Here is a 20,187-nt window from a genome sequence, read left to right as displayed (position 1 = left end):
TGTTTGTTTTTTTTTAAAGATTTATTTATTTATTTATTATATGTAAGTACACTGTAGCTGTCTTCAGACACTCCAGAAGAGGGCGCCAGATCTCGTTGCGGATGGTTGTGAGCCACCATGTGGTTGCTGGGATTTGAACTCTGGACCTTCGGAAGAGCAGTCGGGTGCTCTTACCCACTGAGCCATCTCACCAGCCCTATTTGAATGTTTTAAATCAAGCATTTCATATTCAAGAACACACAAATTATGAGAACGTGCAGTTGAGGGAGCACGCACGGAAACAGCCCTTGGGTGAAGTCACAGACTGTCTCCCTGAACACCTCCTATGCTTTCTTCCAGGAACCGGCTCTTCCTCAGTGCCTGCTCCTACAAGGAAAACCTAACTTCCGAGACTGAGATTAGCCATATAGGTCTTTAACTCCAGCACTTGGGAGGCAGAGGCAGGTGGATCTCTGAGTTCAAGGCCAGTTTGGTCTACAGAGTGAGTTCCAGGATAGCTAGGCTCCACAGAGGGAGGTTGGGGGGAAGGAAAAAGAAAAGAAATGAAAAAAAGAAGAGAGAAGGAAAGGAAAGGAAAGGAAAGGAAAGGAAAGGAAAGGAAAGGCATGCACTTAAATTTTTTACTCCTGTGTATCTCTGCTTGATATGTTGTATGAATGGACACATATACCAAAGCATCTGTATAGAGATCAAAGGGAAGCTTTGCGGAATTTTCTTCCACTTTTGAGTCAGTTCCAGGGATAGGACTCGGGTCCCTAGGCTCCTCTCATCCACCCCATCCTGCACTTTAACTGTCTGTGTTTGATTGCTGATAGTTTTGGGGATTGAACCCAGGTCCTTGTACAGACTAGCTCCATCCTTAGCTCTGGTGTCTACTCTTTTGAGTGTTGTGTTTTTTACTTTTTAACAGTGTTTGAGAGATTCATCCATATTGTTATAGTTGTGTTTAATTTACTTTTATTCTTATATAGTGTTCTTTTGTTAATGTAATTCTGTGTTCAAACTGTCTTTGGGTGCTTTCCAGTTTGGAAAGCCTGTAGGTAGTGCTGTAGTGAGTGCATCTGCAGTGTATGTATGTGTCTAATCACAGCACACAGCTGTTAAGCTTTGGTAACGACTGAGGATTGTTGTAGAGTTGGTTCACTAATTTATACTCGCTCCTGTAACAATGGTTTTCTGTCATTCTAAACCTCCCACTGTAGTAGCTGTTCTGGAGACTGTATAGTAGTAGAACACCATGTGTTTCTTTTGTAAAAGTACTTTTTTTTTCTTAGCTAGGTGTGGTGGTTGTATTAGTCAGGGTTCTCTAGAGTCACAAAACTTACGGAATATCCTTTTATGTTGAGGGATTTTATTGTAATGACTTACAGTCTGTAGTCCAACTAACCCAACAGTGGTCAGCTGTGAATGGAAGTCCAAGAATCTATAGTTGCTCGGTCCCACGAGGCTAGTTGTTTCAGCTGGTCTTCTGTAGAAGTAGGTTTCAACAGATGTGCTGGCAAGTAAGTGCAAGCAGGCATAGAAGAGTGAATCTTCCTGCTTCTAATGTCCTTAGGTAGGCCTTCTGCAGAAGGTGTGGCCCAGATTAAAGGTGTGTAATACCTTGCCTCGATCTGGGACTTACTTTGTCTCAGGCTGACCTTGAACTCAGAGATCTCCTTCCCTCAGTCTCCTGGGATTAAAGGCAAGTACTACTGTGCCTGACCACTATGCCTCTAGATCTCCATGCCAAGATCCAGGTCAGAAACTTGTGTCTTTTGGCCTCAAGATCTAGATCACAGGTAAGCCCTCCAATTCTGAGTTGTAACTCATTCCAGATACAGCTCCAGTTAATTGGAGCACTCAGAGTCAGAAGCAAACAGATTAATATGAATTTGAGGCCATCGTGGTTTACATAGTGAGTTCCAGGCTAGCCAGAGCTACTTATTGAGACCTTGTCTCAAAAACAAAAACAAAAACTTTTTTTAGGGACTGACAGGTTAGCTCAGCATGTAAAGGCACTTGCCACCAAGCCTTGTAATCTTGAGTTCAGTCCTTGGAACACACACTGTGGAAGGAGAAAATTAAATTCTGCAAGTTGTCCTTTATCATCCTGTATTCCCTCCAAGCAGTCAATAAGTGTAATGTTTAAAAATATATTTTTAATTTATTGTTTGCGTGTGCCTGTGTATGTGGCATGTATGTGAGTGCAGGCCTACACGTGGCTAGGTGTGCATGTGGGGACAGGTACTCAGGAGTCAGCTCTTTCTTTCTACAGTAGTATTTGGGGATTGACAGCAGGCCCTGTTACCCGCTGAGCCATCTTCTGTTGTGGTTTGGTATACATTTCCCTGATGACTAATGAAGTTGAGCATCTTTTTGTATCTCTTAGCCACTAGACTATCTTGTGAAATGATTACATTTCCACTAGAATATAAGTAGAACATCTGTCTGTCCTGACCTCATGGTAATTGGTATTCAGTGGAAGTTGCTTCTAGCAGTAAATCAACATTAAAGGAGGCAAAGAATTCTGAGGATAAGATATTTTAGCTCTCTGTCAGACTCAAGCTCTCTGAACTCTCCCTTCCTGGTCCATAGCAGACATGTATGCTATATCTACTTCAGCAATTACATTTTGTTTCTGTAGGAGTGATACATTGGTGTGTGTGTGTGTGTGTGTGTGTGTGTATGTGTGTGTTTGGCGGGGGGTGCATCTTGCAGGTGCTCTTTGGAGTCATCATCTGCCATGTAACATAGCTCAGACCAGGGGGCATGTTGTCAGGCAGGTTGAGTTCAGTAGGCCTCACTGGCCCTTTAGAGGGCCAGAGTTAACAGAAGGAAGTGTTTTCCCATCTGCCTTTGCCTTCCAGAAAGGCAGAGTTAGGGTCTGTGTCCACCGGACTCATCTACTCATGTGTCTCATTCTTCGGAAAGCAATACTGTTGGTCCAGGAGAATGACAAGCAAGCTGCCCACTGTCAGGCAGTCTGGATATGGAGCTGGGCTGGGTGCCAGTTGTGTATGAAAGCCACCTAGCCAGTGCAAGAAGCCCCTGGACCTATGGGACAATGTGTCCACCCGTCATGGGGAGGATGTTAATGACCCCTTAGGGAACTGAAGTTGGCTGCAGTTCCTCTTACTACTGTCTACTCGTGGACATGGACTTGGGACTGTTTTTCTTTTCTCCATGTTACAAGGAACCTGCAAAGTTGGCTGATGAGAGCCTCTGCTCTAGAACTGTGGGCCTTCACTTAAAGTGAGACAGGATTGGTCTCACTTACCCAGTTCTTGAATTTGAAAGGACAGCTTTTAAGGTCGAACAGCAACCATCTTGTTACAAGAATGGATGTTCTAGAGGTTCATGTCCCCTTTTGCAGTAGTAATTTGCTGTGGAATTTCTAAAGGTAAATTCTAATAGGTACTGAAAAATTCAAAGGCTAAATGTTTTTATAGATTAATTTTTAGGTTTATGTGATTGGATAGATGAATTATACTGTAAAACGTTCTTCATTTTTGTTCCTAAAGTAGCTGTAGAATATACATGGGCAAGGAAAATGTATGTGCTTGTGAAATCAGGTTTGCATGGGGCTTACAAAGTTTGTTTTGACTGCATTAAAAAGTTAGTAATTACACTTTTAGGAGATATTGTACAGATCCGCTTGATGACATTTGAATTTTTTCTTTTGGAAACACTAGCAAGAAGGCTCACTTTGTGCTCAGCATTGCCTGAATAACCTATTGCAAGGAGAGTATTTTAGCCCTGTGGAGCTATCCTCCATTGCACACCAGCTAGATGAAGAGGAAAGGCTGAGAATGGCAGAAGGAGGAGTCACTAGTGAAGACTACCGCACATTTCTACAGGTACTGATTTTAGACTCACTGAGTCCCGTTTTATTTTGGCGGTGCGGGTGCTCTGTAGAGGAGGATGAGCCGTTCTCCCCCAGGAGTCTGACTTGTTAATTATAACTCTGCTCCTCCCTTGGTAAATGGGGTACAGCGTGTTCTGTTAAATGTGCACACTAATTTTAACCCTCTTCCCATCCCCCTCTGCCCACAACTACTGCCCATGAAAATTGAACAGCAGCCTTCTGGAAATATGGACGACAGCGGCTTTTTCTCTATTCAAGTAAGTAGTCCAGAGGGCAGCGCTGCCTCATTTCCAGCCCCGCTTGTCCTGAGGCTCAGTTGTGGTTGATGTGCCACAGTGTGCCACAGCTTTTTATGTAACGATGGAGGCTTCTGCAGCTCCTCCTGTAAACTGTATGCAGAAGAGAAGACACTCCAGAGTGCTACACGTGCAGAGATGAACACAGGACAGTAGACTCCTCACTTTAAAACGGCTTTGACTGCTCACATGCTTAGGACAGGCAAGCTCTTGCTGCCTATACAGTCTTTGCTGGTCTGAGACTTGTGATCGTCTTCCCCTCTGTGTCTCCAGACTGAAATTATAGGTGTGTGCTACCACAGTCAGTTTAGAATGGGGCTTTTAAAAATTACTTTCTAAGAGAGATTGCTTAATTTGCATGTAGGTGCTAATAACTCTAATAAATTACAGTGCTTCAAACTCCCCATCTCTGGCATATCTGAGAAATTGCAGTGTCTTGCAGTCTTCTATTTAAATCATCCTCCAGGATTGGATTCCTGCCATGCAGGTTGTAGCCCTCTGAAGGGTGGTATGGAGATTGGCCTCAAGGCCTTGCATGTGCTGAGCTCAAACTGACACCAAGCCACAACCCAGTACTTTAGGTTCTATTTTAGTTCTGTGTTGGTTTATTCTTTATAGTGCTGGGGATGATATCTAAGACAAGTATTCTGCTCTAGAGAAAACCTCCAGCCCTGTGGTTTTACATACATACATACATACATACATACATACGTACGTACGTGCGTGCGTGCGTGCGTGCGTGCGTGCGTGTGTGTGTCCTTCTGTAGCCTAGCATGGCATGGCCTTGAACAAAGCCCTGCTTTGGCATCCCAGGTGTTGGGGTTGAAGTCTGGGCACCCATGCCTGACTTCGTTTGTGTACTTGTGAAGTCCATTCTGATGACATGAGCGTTGTCCAAATTCTTTCTGAATCTGTCTTTTGAGAGATCTACTTATGCAAGTGTCTTTCTTTATACTTTCCTTCTATGCCACCCTTCTAGAGTCCTCATTCTCTAGCATTTCCACCCAGTACTTCACTTGTGACATTGTGAGGCCCAGTGGGCTTGTGCTGAGAGCACAGGTGAGAGCCGGCACTGTCTCCTGTGGTCTCCTGTGGTCTCCTGTGGTCTCCTGTGGTCTCCTGTGGTCTCCTGTGGTCTCCTGTGGTCACTGCTTCCATCTCTGCTCTCTCGCACTTGTAGTTGGTCTGAGTTGTACGTGTTTCTTTTTTGCCTTCCTGGGATAACAGATGGAATGTTGTCTTAATTTCTCTCTTTTTTTTTTTCAGCTTGCTATCATCAGGTTTGATTTTCTGTTCATGACTCTGGAAGTTTAAAATACATCAAACCTTCTTTTTAAAGATTTATGTGCCCATGTGTGGATATGTGCACATGAGTGCTGTTGTCTGTGGAGGACAGAAGAGGGCACTGGAACCCTGCAGTTGACATTACAGTTTGTTGGGAGCCCTGACGTGGGTGCTGGGAACTGAGCTTGGGTTCTGTAAGAACAGTGTGTACTGTTGACCACAGTCATCTCCCCAGTGCCCAAACCTTTCTTTTCAACCCCCAGGGAGAATTTATTTAATATATACCTTTGGTGACCGCCATTGCAGGTAGTAAGTGTAGGAAGGAATAGTTTTACAAGCAGCACCCACAGTGTGGAGTGTGCTTCTGGATGTTTGAGACAGTGCTGTCTACAAATTCTGTGCTTTTCTGACATTTCTCAGAAACCTAGTATGGAAAAGCTCTCTTTCAAAATGGATATGAGGGGCTGGAGAGATGGCTTCCACTTAAGAATGCTTAATGGTATTTCAGAAGAAGACCAGTTCAGTTGCCAGCATGTACAGTAGACTGCTTACAACTGCCTGTAATTCCTACATGGACACCTGATGCCGTCTGGTCTCCACAGGCACTCAGACACACTTAGATAAAAATAATAAAACAATACATCTTTCAAACTTGCAATGAAATAAAATTAAGTTCACATGTATACATTATTTATGGATTTAGTGGGCTGTCAAGGAGACATAATTTGTAAAAACTATATCCTCAAACTATATATGAAGTATAGTTGCTTACACAATGTAGCTGTGCTACTTAAACTTGGACTTGAAGGTTTAGCTCATGGAAAGTTGTTATTTTTCTCTTGACAGGTTATAAGCAATGCTTTGAAAGTTTGGGGTTTAGAACTAATCCTATTCAACAGTCCAGAGTACCAGAGGCTCAGAATTGATCCTATGTAAGATTTTTTCCTATATTTCTTTATTTAGATTTGACTTTTAATGCTGTAATTTCTGAATGAGGACAAAATCATCATGAATGTCTTTGCTTTATTCTGTATTTGATGCCCTTGGACTTCACCCTGTCACCTTTTTGGTGCCTTTCTTCAGTGTCAGTGGTGGCCCTGCCCTGAGTCATGTGGGGGGTTTTGTGCTTAACATCACTAAGCTCCTATGGGAAACGCATAGTTACGCGATTTTTATTTTTTCAAATGAGTATTAAGTATTAATAAGTAATTAAGTATATCATTAAGTAAATGATAGAAGTTTTAGAGTACTTGCTAGTACATCTCTACTATCCCAACTTAACAGGTATATGTTTTGTTTTCTTCTAGAAATGAAAGATCCTTTATATGCAATTATAAAGAACACTGGTTTACAGTTAGAAAATTAGGCAAGCAGGTAATATATCTTCTATTAATATATCTTCTATTTTCTTGTCCTTTTATAATACTCTGTACTCTGTTTGAAACTAAAATTTGATATTGGTCTCCTTGGAATGTATCCTAGGATTCTGTGCACTCTACCCAAGTCTGGACTCAATTTAACAGATAAAAATTTTCTAGCTTAAGAGAAGATAATCAATTTCTCTTCAGATTTTTAAAAATAAACCTATATATGTTATATCATAATGAAAATTTTGTAGTAAAGACAGTGCATATGTGGTTACTGCTGCATATGTTTTTGTGTGACGATTTGTGTTTAGCACAGTACTATAACAAAGCCTGAGATCATGGTGGGAATGAGCATCATGGGATGGGCTTCTTTAGGCGATTCTAGTGTCTGGCAGTACTTACAGCTGTGCACAGTTACCACTGAACGTGGCTTTAAACTAGTCACGTAAGGCCTTACTAGAATGTTGGAGCTTGGTTATTGAAAACCAGCTTATATAGTCAAAGGGAATGAAAAGCTAATATACCCCCAACATGGATGAATCTTAGAAATGGGAGCTAAGACCTAATGACAGAAAGTAGACTGACTAGTGCTTGTGTAGGGCTGAAGAAGGCACACGAGAGAGAGGCCCAGAGGGACCTGGAGATGGGACTCTGATTAGGGTGTTCCAGTCTCAGTCATGTTGATGGGTTAATGTGGGTGATAGAGATTCTTTGAAACGACAAACTGTAGAAGTGGTAATATATGTATGTGCAGTTTATCCCAGTGCTGTGGCCCACACCTGTGACCTAGGAAGACCTTGAGACCAGCCTGGACCACATAATGAAACCCTCAAGAAAGATGGGGGAGCGGGAAGGCAGGCTACTTTATGTGCCCTAGTAAAACTGTTATTTAAAATAAAAAGAAAGGGGCTGGAGAGATGGCTCTTTGGTTAAAAGCACTGACTGCTCTCCAGAGGTCCTGAGTTCAATTCCCAGCAACCACCTGGTGGTTCACAACCATCTGTAATGGGATCTAATGCCCTCTTCTGGTATTTCTGAGGACAGCTACAGTAAACTCATATAAATTAAGTAAATGACTTAAAAAAAAAAAGAAATATAAAAGATTATTAAAAAAATGAAAATGTCGAGTGTGGTGGTGCACATCTTTAATCCCAGCAGAGATCTCTGTGAGCTCAGCCAAAGCTTCAGAGTGAGACCCTGTGTTTAAAAATCCAACAATAAATAAGAAACAGAACATTGAACCTGGAGATGTGGCTCAGCGAGTATGATTTTACTGCTCTCTCAGAGGACCTGAGTTTGGTTCCCAGCACCCACATGGTGGCTTACAACTGTCTATAACTCCAGCTCTGTGGAGGTGGTGCCTCTGGGCATCAGGCACACACATGATGCACATACACACACACACACACACACACACATAAAATTAATATATTAGAAAGAATACAGTGAGTTAAATCAATATATATTAATTATATATTGTGTGTATATATGTATATTGATTTAATTCACTGTGTTCTCTTTCTTTTCTTTCTTTCTTTCTTTCTTTCTTTCTTTCTTTCTTTCTTTCTTTCTTTCTTTCTTTCTTTCTGTTAGCTTTTAATTCAGTCACCTGGAAGGAGCCAGTCTTCAGTGAGTGTTTGGTGATATAGATCATTGGCAGGGATATACTTATAATAAGCACAAGGCCCTAAGATTCCATCTCTTGCTCCAGAAAAATAAGGAAAGAGCAATCTTTAGGTTCTTTGTAAGGTGCATAGGGAGCCAGTTAAGGGCGGTGTGTATAGTAAGGTAGCTTAGCTGGGACAGGAGTTAATTATGAAAGGTCCAGGGTCAACTTCATTTAACTTTTCTGCCCGTCTCCCTTGTAGCCACTGAGGGTTTATTTGTGCCTTTAGAAAATTATGACCCAGGGCTGGAGAGGTGGCTCAGTGGCTAAGAGCGTGGACTGCTTTTCCAGAGGTCCTAAGTTCAATTTCCAGCAACCATGTGGTGGCTTACAACCATCTGTAATAGGGTCTGATACCCTCTTCTGGTATGAAGACAGCTACAGTGTATTCATAAATAAAATAAATAAATCTTTTAAAAAAGAAAAAAAAATATCACCCAGCATTATTTTCCTGTTCAAGTAATCACTGGAGTTTTAAGGTCTGGAAATATAAAACCCATAAAAACTTAGTAGAAATCATTGTTTTGAACTTTTAAAATTTTTAGCTCTTTTTTGGATTTTTTACATTTTGAACTGGTTTGTCTTTGACAGGTACAAAGATAGCAAGAATATGTATATTGATCCTTGGTTCTGATTCATATTCTTGTTTAAGAACAGAGTTTTAGCTGGATGTGATGGCATACATCTTTAATCCCAGCACTCAGGAGGGCTTGGCTGATCTGTGAGTTCTGAGGCTAGCCCCTGGTCCCTGTGTACAGAAAGCAATGATTGGAAAAGGTACTGTGGCTGGGATCAGAATCCAGGAAGGGCCCTTAGTTGTGCATGGAGTTGAGCATGACTTTGGCACCTTTTTATTTTTCTGTTTTAAGTTAGGGCACCTCTGAGGTTGTGACTTACCTAATGCTGTTAATCACACGTAGCAATAGCTTTGAGGTCTTGTCAGAATGAATGCTCGTCATAAATTCTCTCCCTAGAGTGTCTTTTAGAAATTGTAGTCTTTTGGCCAAAGTAAAAAGTGTGTTGCTGTCATTTTTTTGTCTGTCTATATGACAGGAGTCTGGGTGTTGGCCTGATAGTGTAAAACCTCTTAGTGACAGCTATCAGAAGGGCATCTTTTTTTTTTTTTTTTAGATTTATTTATTTATTTATTATATGTAAGTACACTGTAGCTGTCTTCAGACACTCCAGAAGAGGGAGTCAGATCTCGTTACGGATGGTTGTGAGCCACCATGTGGTTGCTGGGATTTGAACTCCAGACCTTCGGAAGAGCAGTCATATGCTCTTACCCACTGAGCCATCTCACCAGCCCAGAAAGACATCTTAAGATACTGTCAGTTGCTCTCCTTTCAGAAGTTCAGGTTCTTGTTTTTAGTAAAGCATTTAATAGTGACAAATGTTCAGCCTTTTTTTTTTTTTTTGGTTTTTCAAGACAGGGTTTCTCTGCATAGCTCTGGCTATCCTGGAACTCATTCTGTAGACCAGGCTGTCCTCGAACTCAGAAATCCGCCTGCCTCTGCCTCCCGAGTGCTGGGATTAAAGGCATGCGCCACCACACCCGGCTTCAGCCTTTTTTTTTAAAGTCACAGTATTCAGTACTTTAAAAATTCTCAGTTTGATATATTTCTATTATTTATATAGTCTTATTAAATTTTGGTGGGTTATATGCTTAACATAGGAAATTATTTTTACATATAATATTCATTAACTTAAATACTGATTTTTTTTCCTAGTGGTTTAACTTGAATTCTCTGTTGACGGGTCCAGAATTAATATCAGATACATACCTCGCACTATTCTTGGCTCAATTACAGCAAGAAGGTAAATAAGATCAAAAGTTTACTTTTAAACTTTAAAAGTAGCTTAAATATAGCTGAGTCATGATTTGTGACTATAAAAGCACTGATCTCTGATTTGTGAGTGTAATGGTACTGATCTCTGGCTGTGGTTTGGGTGACGCAGTTCTGTGTGAGTGTTCCCTACACTGGGACATCCCCTGAGCCTGGGGCTTCCTTTCCATTCTTAAGTGCTCTTTTGCTTTTCCATCCTTCCCCTCACAGGGCTCACAGGAGGAGGGGCATGCTCCTCCCATTCCTGTTGGCTCATTTTCAGTCACTGTTCACTTGGTAGACTGGTGCCTTTGAGTAACCTCCTGGATTCGCCATGCCCTGTTTGTGCAGGCATCTGTGAGCTGCCATTTTTATTGGAGAGTTTGGATGTCTGGTTATCTGTCTCTTTTCCTTAAATTCGTAGTCATTTCCACACCAGTAACTATTCCTCTTTCAAAGATTATTTTGTTCACTCTTGTCTTAGCATTGCCAATGAGTGTAACTCCCTTCAGATTCTAGTCATAAGCATTGCAGTCTTTGACCATCACCTTCTACCTTCATGACAGTTTGCTGTTTTGACCAGGCTCTGAAGTTACCATGAGATCCAGAACTCCTCTTATATGATTCTTCAAGGTGTTTTGTTTTGTTTGTTTGTTTGTTTGTTTGTTTTGAGATAAGGTTTCTCTATGTAAAAGAGCCCTAGCTGTCCTGGAACTCACTTTGTAGACCAAGCTGCCTCGAACTCAGAGACCTGCCTGCTTCTACCTCCCAAGTGCTGGGTTTAAAGCCACATACCACCATGCTTGGTGACTGTTTTCTTTTTAAAAGATTTTTAAGAATTTATTTTATGTGATGTTTGCCTGCATTATTCTGTGTACACTACAAGCATGCAGTTCTCAAAAAGGCCAGAAGAGGGTTTTGGGACTCCTGGAAATGGATTCACAGACAATTGTGTCACCACTGTAGGTGCTTGGACTAGAACCTGGGACCTCTGCGAGAGTAGCCAGTGCTCTTAGCTCTGAGCCATCTCTCCAGCCTCTGATACTGTCTTCAGTTGCATTCCCTGGCTTCATTCCTCTTTCTCCCCCATCATTCCTAAATCACAAGAATCTTGACCACAGGAAAAGTAGCTCTTGACCCTAGACATTTCCTGTATCATAGCAGCTGAACATGGCTTCAAACTTAGGTGAAATATGTTGGTTATAATTTTGTGCTTACAGCTTTCAAATGACTTCTTGATAGTTATTTCACAACTTAGCTCTCCATTTGTTACACATTGCTGTTCTTTCTGGCTTTCTCTTGTATTCTTCTGAGAACATAGACATGATTCCCTTTCTGGTAGCAGATCTCTCTCTTTGTTTCTGTAGCTTGTGGTTTGAGCCTATTAAAATAGATGAGCATGGCCCTCCATGTAAGGTCAGCCCTTCGACATGTACTGTATCCTTGTGGCTCCTGTTCAGTCAACATTCAGTTTTTGTTTAATGCTCTCCTGGGTTGAACATTCTCCCACTCCCTTAAAAAAAGTCTATGCATGGGTAAAAATCTCTTTCCCTCCATTGATTAAAAATAAAGCACTTTTGGTAACTTATGAAACTTTAGCTGCTTGCCCATTTAAATTTTTTCCAGTAGAATTATCTATAGTGCATTGTCTATTGAACTCATTCCACTTGGGTTGTGCTGTAAACCAGTCATCTTCAAAAGTCTCTCTTCTCACTATCCGGGTGACTTCTACATCACCAGTGCCAGAATTCAATTCTTAGGTCTCCTAGTCTAAACAGAACACAATAAACTTATTTAAAAAACAAACAAATGAACAAACATCCCAAACTAAAAACAAATATAAAAGGCGAGGAAGTGATGTGCCTCCCTGTGCCCTTCCCCTCCTGGCCTGTTCCTTTATACCTTGTCCACTTAAGTGTCTAAAAGTAAATTCTGTTTGTTTGTTTATTTATTAAAAACTATACAATGGCACTATATACGTAAAAGTGTTGCACTTTGTGGTGATGGGGATTGAAAATCCCAGCTGTGTGTATGTGATGCAGAGCTCCACTCTGCTTTGTATCCCCAGCTGGCTAACCACAGAGCTGTGATTTCACAGATACACAGCATTTAAGTTCCGTATCCCTCACCTCTGATGATTTCTTTCACACTTTAATCTGAGTTGAAATCAGGTTCAATAATTGTATTGGGTTAGTTGTTTGTTTTTTTCCCTAAATCTTCTTATAAGTTTCCTTGTCTCTATTTTTTGCCTTTGATGTATTTGCCAGTGTTTGGTCAGGGGGATATTGGGTTGTTGGCCTGTTTACTGCATCTTGGGTTTTTCCTTGTGTATATTTTCTGACTGCTGGATGCTCTAGTGCCTGGACCTGAGATGTAGGTACTTAACCAGGCTCAAGCTGGTTTGGGAATTGTCTTAGTCAGGTTTTCTATTTCTGCACAAATGTCATGACCATGAAGCAAGTTGGGGAGGAAAGGGTTTATTCAGCTTACACTTCCATACTGCTGTTCATCACCAAAGGAAGTCAGGACTGGAACTCAAGCTGGTCAGGAAGCAGGAGCCGATGCAGACAGAGGCCATGGAGGGATGTTCCTTATTGGCTTGCTTCCCCTGGCTTGCTTAGCTTGCTCTCTTATAGAACCAAGACTACCAGCCCAGGGATGTTCCCACCCACAAGGGGCCCTTCCTGCCTTGATCACCAACCAAGCTAGCGCAGTGGCCTTATATGTGGGCGTCTGCCTGCCTCACCAGTTGCTGTTTCCAGGTTCCTTTTGAGGGCCATCCTTCCTTTCCAGTGTGTAACTTTGGGGTGACCTGGGCTCAGCTCAGCTTCTTCCTGAGGTGCCATTGCATTGCTTTAATCACAGCCTATGATCTGTACTCCCATAATTCTCAGAATGTTTTCTTTAGCCTAGACATTTCCTTTGGAACACCTTTGTGTGGCAGTTCAGGAAGATTTTAAATCAAACAGGTCCACAAAAGACATTTAAAATGTTTATTTTAATATTTAACGCATATGAGTGTTTTATTTATGTGTATGCCTGGTGCCCATGGAGGCCAGAATAGGGCATCATCAGATCCCTTAGAACTGGAGTTACAGATGGCTGTGGGCTGCCAGGCAAGTGCTAGGAACCACATGTGAATCCTCTGCAAGAGCAGCGAGTGCTGTTAACCTGTGCACCATCCCTCAGCGTGGCTCACCCACTGAGCCGTCTCACCAGCCCCACAGAGTACGTTTATAAACACAAAATGTATATTATGCCATACCCTTACATTACCTGTTAGTGGTTTCCTTGAACACTCAAAATAAATTCCAAAGTTCTAAATAAAATCCAGAATTACTATGCTGATTGTATAAGGCAGAATATCTTCTCAGGACATGTTCACTAGGTACTATAGTGAGCTGGCATGCTGATTCTAGGATTTAGAAACAGTTTTGTTAGCAGAAAACACATTAAGATATCTGAACTCTGATTAAGCTTGTTCTTAAAAAATGTTAAACATAGCCCGGTGTGGTGGTGCTCGCCTTTAATCCCAGCACTCGGGAGGCAGAGGCGGGAGGATTTCTGAGTTCGAGGCCAGCCTGGTCTACAAAAGTGACCAGGACAGCCAGGGCTACACTGAGAAACCCTGTCTTGAAAAACCTAAAAAAAAAAAAAAAAAAGTTAAACATATTCTTTTTAGTGAGCAGCCTTCTCATTCTTTGTTTCATTGAAGTACAAGAAAACTCAATAGTAGAAAATGTTTTTAAAAATTAAACTTAGTTGTGGTTGAGAAAGCTTAGCTTATTAGGTATGTATTTATTAAAAGTTGCTTTGTACCAGTGGTTTTTTTTTTCTTTCTAAACCACAAGGCACACTAACTAGATTAGGGTACTGGCTTCCCAGCTCCTGTTTTTAGTTAGAAGGCATCTATGTATGGGGCAGCGAGCAGGGTGCCATTTGCAGCGTGTTTTCCAGTGATTTATTTTATCCGTTTTAGCAGTCACTGGACATACTAACCAAATATGTCTTCACACCAGCCCTGTGCGGAAGGTTCCTTTACCCTCCTTCAACAAAGGACACCAGGAGAGATGGGTGAGATGGTTGACAAACCCTGTGGCACCGGCAGGTGGCAGAGCTAGGCTAAAACGCAGGCAGTCAATTCCGGATCCTCCTCTTTAGACTGTGTTCAGGCTCTGCCCTCCTAGGGACCTTGTAGACTGCCTTTGTTTCTTGTAGCCCCTGAGGCTTTGAGATGAGAAGAGTGATCCTGTGTGATTTACCATAGATTACCTTCCTAATCCAAGCGAGAGTCGGCACTAAATCAGGTCTTCTGTTTTTCCTACTGTGCTCTTTCTGTCAGCTATCATTTCAAACAAGTTTGAATTCTTTACTAGTTGTTTTAGTTTGTTTTTGCCTCTTTTTAGGTTATTCTATATTTGTTGTTAAGGGTGATCTGCCAGATTGTGAAGCTGACCAACTTTTGCAGATGATCAAGGTCCAACAGATGCATCGACCAAAACTTATTGGCGAGGAACTAGCACATCTGAAAGAACAGAGGTAAAACTACGTGTGAGTGTGGCGTGTATGATAGAGGACACCCTTAGAAGAGTTAAAGGTCCATGCTTCCATTCCTTGTGTCTGTGTGAGTGCATGCACATGATTGTGAGCTGCGTGATGTGGGGGCTGGGAACCGAACTTGGCCCTTTGGAGAAGAGGAAGTATATGAACCCTGAGCCATCTCCCTGCCATTTAATGTGTGATCATTTTACCATTGGTGATTTGGGTAATTTGTATTTTGTGCATTTCTTGTGTAGTGCTGGAGATCAGCCTCTTGTTCATACTAGGTAAATGTTCTATTCAGTTTATGTTCAATCTCCTGGTTTTTGTTTTGTTCTGTTCTGTTTTGTTTTGTTTTGTTTTGTTTTGTTTTGTTTTTTGTTTTGTTTTGTTTTTTTGAGACAGGGTTTCTCTGTATAGTCCTGGCTGTCCTGGAACTCACTTTGTAGTCCAGGCTGGCCTTGAACTCAGAAATCCGCCTGCCTCTGCCTCCCAAGTGCTGGGATTAAAGGCGTGTGCCACCACACCCGGCCCTCAATCTCCTATTTTTATTTATTTGTTTATTAAATTTTTTTGATCATTTTATTTATATGAACACACTTGGATGGGGGACTGGGAGCTTGCGCGTCTGTAATTTTAAATATTTATTTGACAATTTTATACATGTGTATAAATGTTTTTATTCTGTCATCCCTCACTATCCTCTTTTATCCCCTGCTGTTCCCTCTGAATCCCTCCCAGCAGCTCCCCTTCCTATGCTCATTGTGATTTCTTCTCCTCCTCTTCCTCCCCTTCCTCCCCTCCTCCTCCTCTCCTTCTTCCTCCTCCTCTTTTTTCTTCTCCTCTTTCTCCTCCCCCTCTTTTTCTTCCTCCTTCTCTTCTTCCTCTTCCTCCTCCTTTTCTTCTTCCTGACTCACTGAGGTTTGCTTACACAGACAGCCTACCAGTGGTTGTACCATTGAAGAAAAGTTACTCCCCCTCCCTTAGCAGCCATAGCTCTTCAGCTAGGGATAGGGACCTCTTAGTACTCCCTATCCATGCTGGAATGTTGATGGATTGATCTTGTGCAGGTTTTGTGCTGGTAACTATAGCTGCTGTGAATTTATGAGAGCAACAGACATATTATAGTCAGAAAATAACATGGCAGCATTTCTTCCTAATCTGCTCTTAGATCCTTTCTCCCCGCTCTTCTGTGAAGTTCCTTGAGCCTTAGAGGGGTGATATAGATGTCCCATTTAAGTCTGGGCATTTAGTAGTCACTTATTCTAAAACACTTTGAATAGTTCTGCTGTTTGCTAGGGGAGAGGGCAGCTTTTCAGCCCAAACACTAACCTGTAGGTCTAAATGTATTCAGAAGGTGATTGACATGTCTGCTTATTGAAACAGTATAGTACTTTCCCCTACTGAGGACCTGTGACCAACACAGCCATGGACCAGGCATGGACTACCTAATGTGGAGTGGCCCTCAAATCCAGTAAAAAGATGGTTGGGCCAGGCCTGGTGGCACACCTATAATCCCAGCACTTGGAGGCAAAAGCAGTTAGATCTCTGTGAGTTTGAAGCCAACCAGCTCTACTTACTGAGTTCTAGGACAGCCAGAGCTTGATAATAGAGAGACACTGTCTCAAATAAATGAAAAAAGAAAGAGAAGAAAAAGTGGTTGTTTGCCCCATAATAGTCACTTCATTCTTGTGCAGCAGAAGAATATTACAGCATCATGGGCTGGTTTAGACTCTTAGTGATTTTCCCCTCCAGCGGCCTTTGTAGAATCTTTCAGCTCTGTGAAAGCTTGTCAGCAAGGTGGAATCTTCTAGCGCAGTTCCAGCTCGGTTTCTGTTATGTAACCAAAGTGTTACATAACCAACATCTCTGCCAATTAGATTTTACTACTTAGTTCTGGTGGGAAACTAAGACCGATGTCTGCAAAGCAGCAGCTTTTCTCTGAGTAGCGCTAGCCTATAGGTCTGATGTGCTTATAGTGCAGTTTGACATGGTCACATACTGTTTGAGGAGCCTCTGTATTTGTTTGCTTTTTGATATAAGATCTCAAGTAGCTCCCACTGGCTGGGAGTACATATGTTTGTGCCTCCATGTTTTATTTATGGTGATGGAAACTGAACTCAGGGGATTGTGTATGCTATGCAGATATTCTTCCTACTGCATTTCATCTCCAGAGCTTACCTCCCCCAACCGAAATGATTGAGTGTCAAGTGATTATTGGTAGTGTTTTGGCTCTAATCCTGCATTTTATGCATATACTCTCTAATCGAACAGTTCCTTAGTCCCCTCTCTGTTCCCTTCTGTTGAAAGACAGGTCTCATTAAGTTGTCCAGTTATCAAACTTGACACCCTTCTGTCTTTGGCTCAAAAGTAGCTGATACTCAACAAGCATATGCCACTCTGCCCAGGGAGGCTGTGTTTTAGTGACGTTTATAGAATCAACACTTTGAATTCCTAAAATACATTAGGTTTTTATCAGCACTCAGTTGTTGTTAGTAGACCTTATCTAGTAGAGCATGTTTTTGATTTAAAATCTTTGATTTGTAAGTGCCTTCATGTTTATCAGACTTGATCTAAAGTTGAAGAATACTGGGCTGGAGAGATGGCTTGGTGGTTAAGAGGACTGGCTACTTTCTAGAGGACCTGGGTTTGGTTCTCAGCACCCACCTGCTCACTCACAACCTTCTGTAACTGCAGTTTCATCGGATCCAGCACCCTTTTCTGACTTCCTCAGGCACTACACACACATTGTGCAAGACATACATGCAAACAAAATATCCATGCACATTGTTTTGGTTTTTTTTTTTTTTTTTTTTGAGACAGGATTTCTAGGCTGTAATTATTATGAATTCATTTGTTGTTTAGTGCCCTCAAAGCAGATCTGGAGCGCGTCTTAGAGGCAGCTGATGGGTCGGGCATATTTGATGAAGATGAGGATGATTTACAGAGGGCTCTAGCCATGAGTCGCCAGGAAATCGACATGGAGGACGAAGAAGCCGATCTCCGCAGGGCCATTCAGCTCAGTATGCAAGGTTTGGACGCGTTGATGTGTACTTTAGGCCTCTTTGGAGAAGTGGATCACGTCCTTAACGGTTCTGAAAGTTAGTGTGCTTTTGGAAGTTCTTTGACAGTTACTGCAAAAGCAATAGCTGCAAACTCTGAGCATTTATTTCTTTAAGATTTTCTTGATCTTAAATCATTTTTTATAACTTGTATTATACTAGGACTGTATTGTGTTTAACACATCTATCATTTTGGCTGTGGTTATGTTGTTGAGTATGATACTGAGCCAATACAACACTAATTGAATTACCCTTCTAGTGACCAGATGCCCCTTACCCAAGCCAGCTATTTTAACAAATTCACACAGCACTTACTGGCTATAAAGACTTATATAGATTATACAGATTAAGACTTCAGCCACGTCACAGGATGCATCTTTTTTGTTGATGTAAGCGTTCATCATCAGTGGCGAAAAGGGAAGGCAAAACCCGTTAGTGTAGGCAGAGAAAAGTGGGAGACACTCAAAGCCGCTTCCTGAGAGCACAAAGCACTTTATTTTTGTGATTTTGTTTTAATCTAATTCATATGAAGCTGTTTCTACTTCTAATGAGGTTGCTCATCATCTAAATTCCTCAAAGGTCTTAGTGTACTGAGGTTTTGTTAAGATGGCCATTATCGTTATCCTAGACTCCTCACCCCCAGGCTCACCTCTGCATACTCCTTGTAGTGTGAAGTCCCATCTTACATTAGGAGGGGCTTGCTGGGTTATTGAAGTAATATACAGAAAGCCATCTTACCATTTTCACAGTTTACATAGAATCTGTGCTTGGTACAATTACTGTTGAGAGCTTAGAAACATTCAAGTTGTTAAAAACAGATGTTATGGTCGTCCTTCAAAGGTTGAGAGGAATGCCTTGCCTTTGAAGGTGGAGATGCAAGTTAAAGAGCACAGAAGTGTGGTCTTGATACTTCTTATACGAGGTGAACAGAGAGCTTGTGTCCTCACATCTGATGCATCACAGATCGTATAAGCCTTGGTTGCAGTAACACATTGAATTGTAAGTCCTTAATTAGATTTCTAAGACTTCCATAGGCTTTTTAAAGTTACAGAACAGTAGTGGAATGTTTTTAGGAAGAAAACTTTCTAGAAGCTTGCTCCTATAAGAACAAACATACTACTGCTTTTACAGGTATATAAAATAATTTTTTGTTTTTGTTTTTAGGTAGTTCCAGAAGTATGTGTGAAGATAGTCCACAGACATCAAGTACAGATCTTTCTTCAGAAGAGCTTCGGAGGAGAAGAGAAGCCTACTTTGAAAAGTAAAGTAGTTGGTACAGATTAAAGTTGCATATTTAATACCTGCTTATTTTGTCTGTTTATAAATTACTGCTTACCGCCTGAACCTATGAACGTAAGAATATATTTTCTAAAATTTTTACAGAGAATAAGGTGTGAAATACTTAATCATTTAGAGAAAAACGATTGCCAGATCTTGGATAAATTTATATAGACTAGGATAAAGGAAACCTTGTGAAATTTTGCTTATCAAAAGGAAAATAGACTTAGGACAAGAAGAACTATGTCAGTGCCTATTGATCCTTTGTATGTAGCATTGGTCACCTATGAGTCCTGCTTACCTTCTCATCAGTAGATAGGGAAAACAGCATCTGAGGAAGGTGGACCCTCTTCCCAGTGCAGGTGGCACATGCTCCCTAGTCTTGCTCTTGTCGCTTTAGGAGGTCCAAGTCTACCAGCATCAGCGGCATAGAAGCATAAATCTGAGCCATAAGCTTCCGAAGCTATACGTTGTACTCTGTCTATACGTCCTAGGAAGAGAAACACTTCTACTTTTATAGTGTCTTCCTTTACAGTAATCATCATTCACAAGTCTTTCTTTTATTTTTTGTTTTGGGCAGGGCTTTGTTGTGTACTGTTGGTGGCCTCACTGATGGCTGCCTTCCTGTAGTCCTAGCTGGCCTCACTACTGGTGGCTGTCCTCCTGCCTCAGTTTCCCTTGTACTAGGACAGGTATATGTTATTGTACCTAGCTTTTTATTTTAAAGCATACTCCACCTTAAAAGTTAAATAATTAATAGTAGATAATTGAACCCTCTGACCTCATGTCAGAAAGGTAAGGCCAGGGATGGACTCTGCCTGGTTATATACCACATCTCTCAATTCAGCGATGCATTTATTTTCACATTTCAAAATCTCTAAAAAGATGGGGATGCAGCTCAAAGGGGAGTGCTCACCCAGTATGAATGAGCACCCCCAGTCCCCAAGCGCAGCACAGCAGCACCTGAGCTTGAGCTGATTAGTAAAGTTTGGACTGTCTTGCATCTGCTAGTGTCTGAAGAT

General features: G+C 41.5%; 1 protein-coding gene across 4 annotated transcripts in view; it reads left to right on the top strand.

The window, feature by feature from the left end:
• The window catches only part of Atxn3 (ataxin 3), a 37,780-nt gene that overhangs the window by 4,320 nt on the left and 13,273 nt on the right, over positions 1–20,187 (top strand). For 2 of the 4 annotated variants that reach the window (XM_021178564.2, XM_029484599.1), the window contains exons 2-9: positions 3,675–3,839; positions 4,060–4,104; positions 6,274–6,359; positions 6,735–6,801; positions 10,191–10,278; positions 14,693–14,825; positions 17,691–17,857; positions 19,052–19,148. In XM_021178564.2, the coding sequence (XP_021034223.1) occupies positions 3,675–3,839; positions 4,060–4,104; positions 6,274–6,359; positions 6,735–6,801; positions 10,191–10,278; positions 14,693–14,825; positions 17,691–17,857; positions 19,052–19,148 (848 nt within the window). Of the gene's footprint in view, positions 1–3,674; positions 3,840–4,059; positions 4,105–6,273; positions 6,360–6,734; positions 6,802–10,190; positions 10,279–14,692; positions 14,826–17,690; positions 17,858–19,051; positions 19,172–20,187 lie in introns of those variants that run through there. The other 2 variants (XM_021178563.2, XM_021178565.1) reach the window with 2 other exon arrangements.

Source organism: Mus caroli, chromosome 12 (genome assembly GCF_900094665.2).
Source record: "Mus caroli chromosome 12, CAROLI_EIJ_v1.1, whole genome shotgun sequence".
Taxonomy (NCBI): domain Eukaryota; kingdom Metazoa; phylum Chordata; class Mammalia; order Rodentia; family Muridae; genus Mus; species Mus caroli.
Note: the sequence above shows the minus strand (reverse complement) of the source record. Positions and strands in the feature narration are given on the sequence as shown.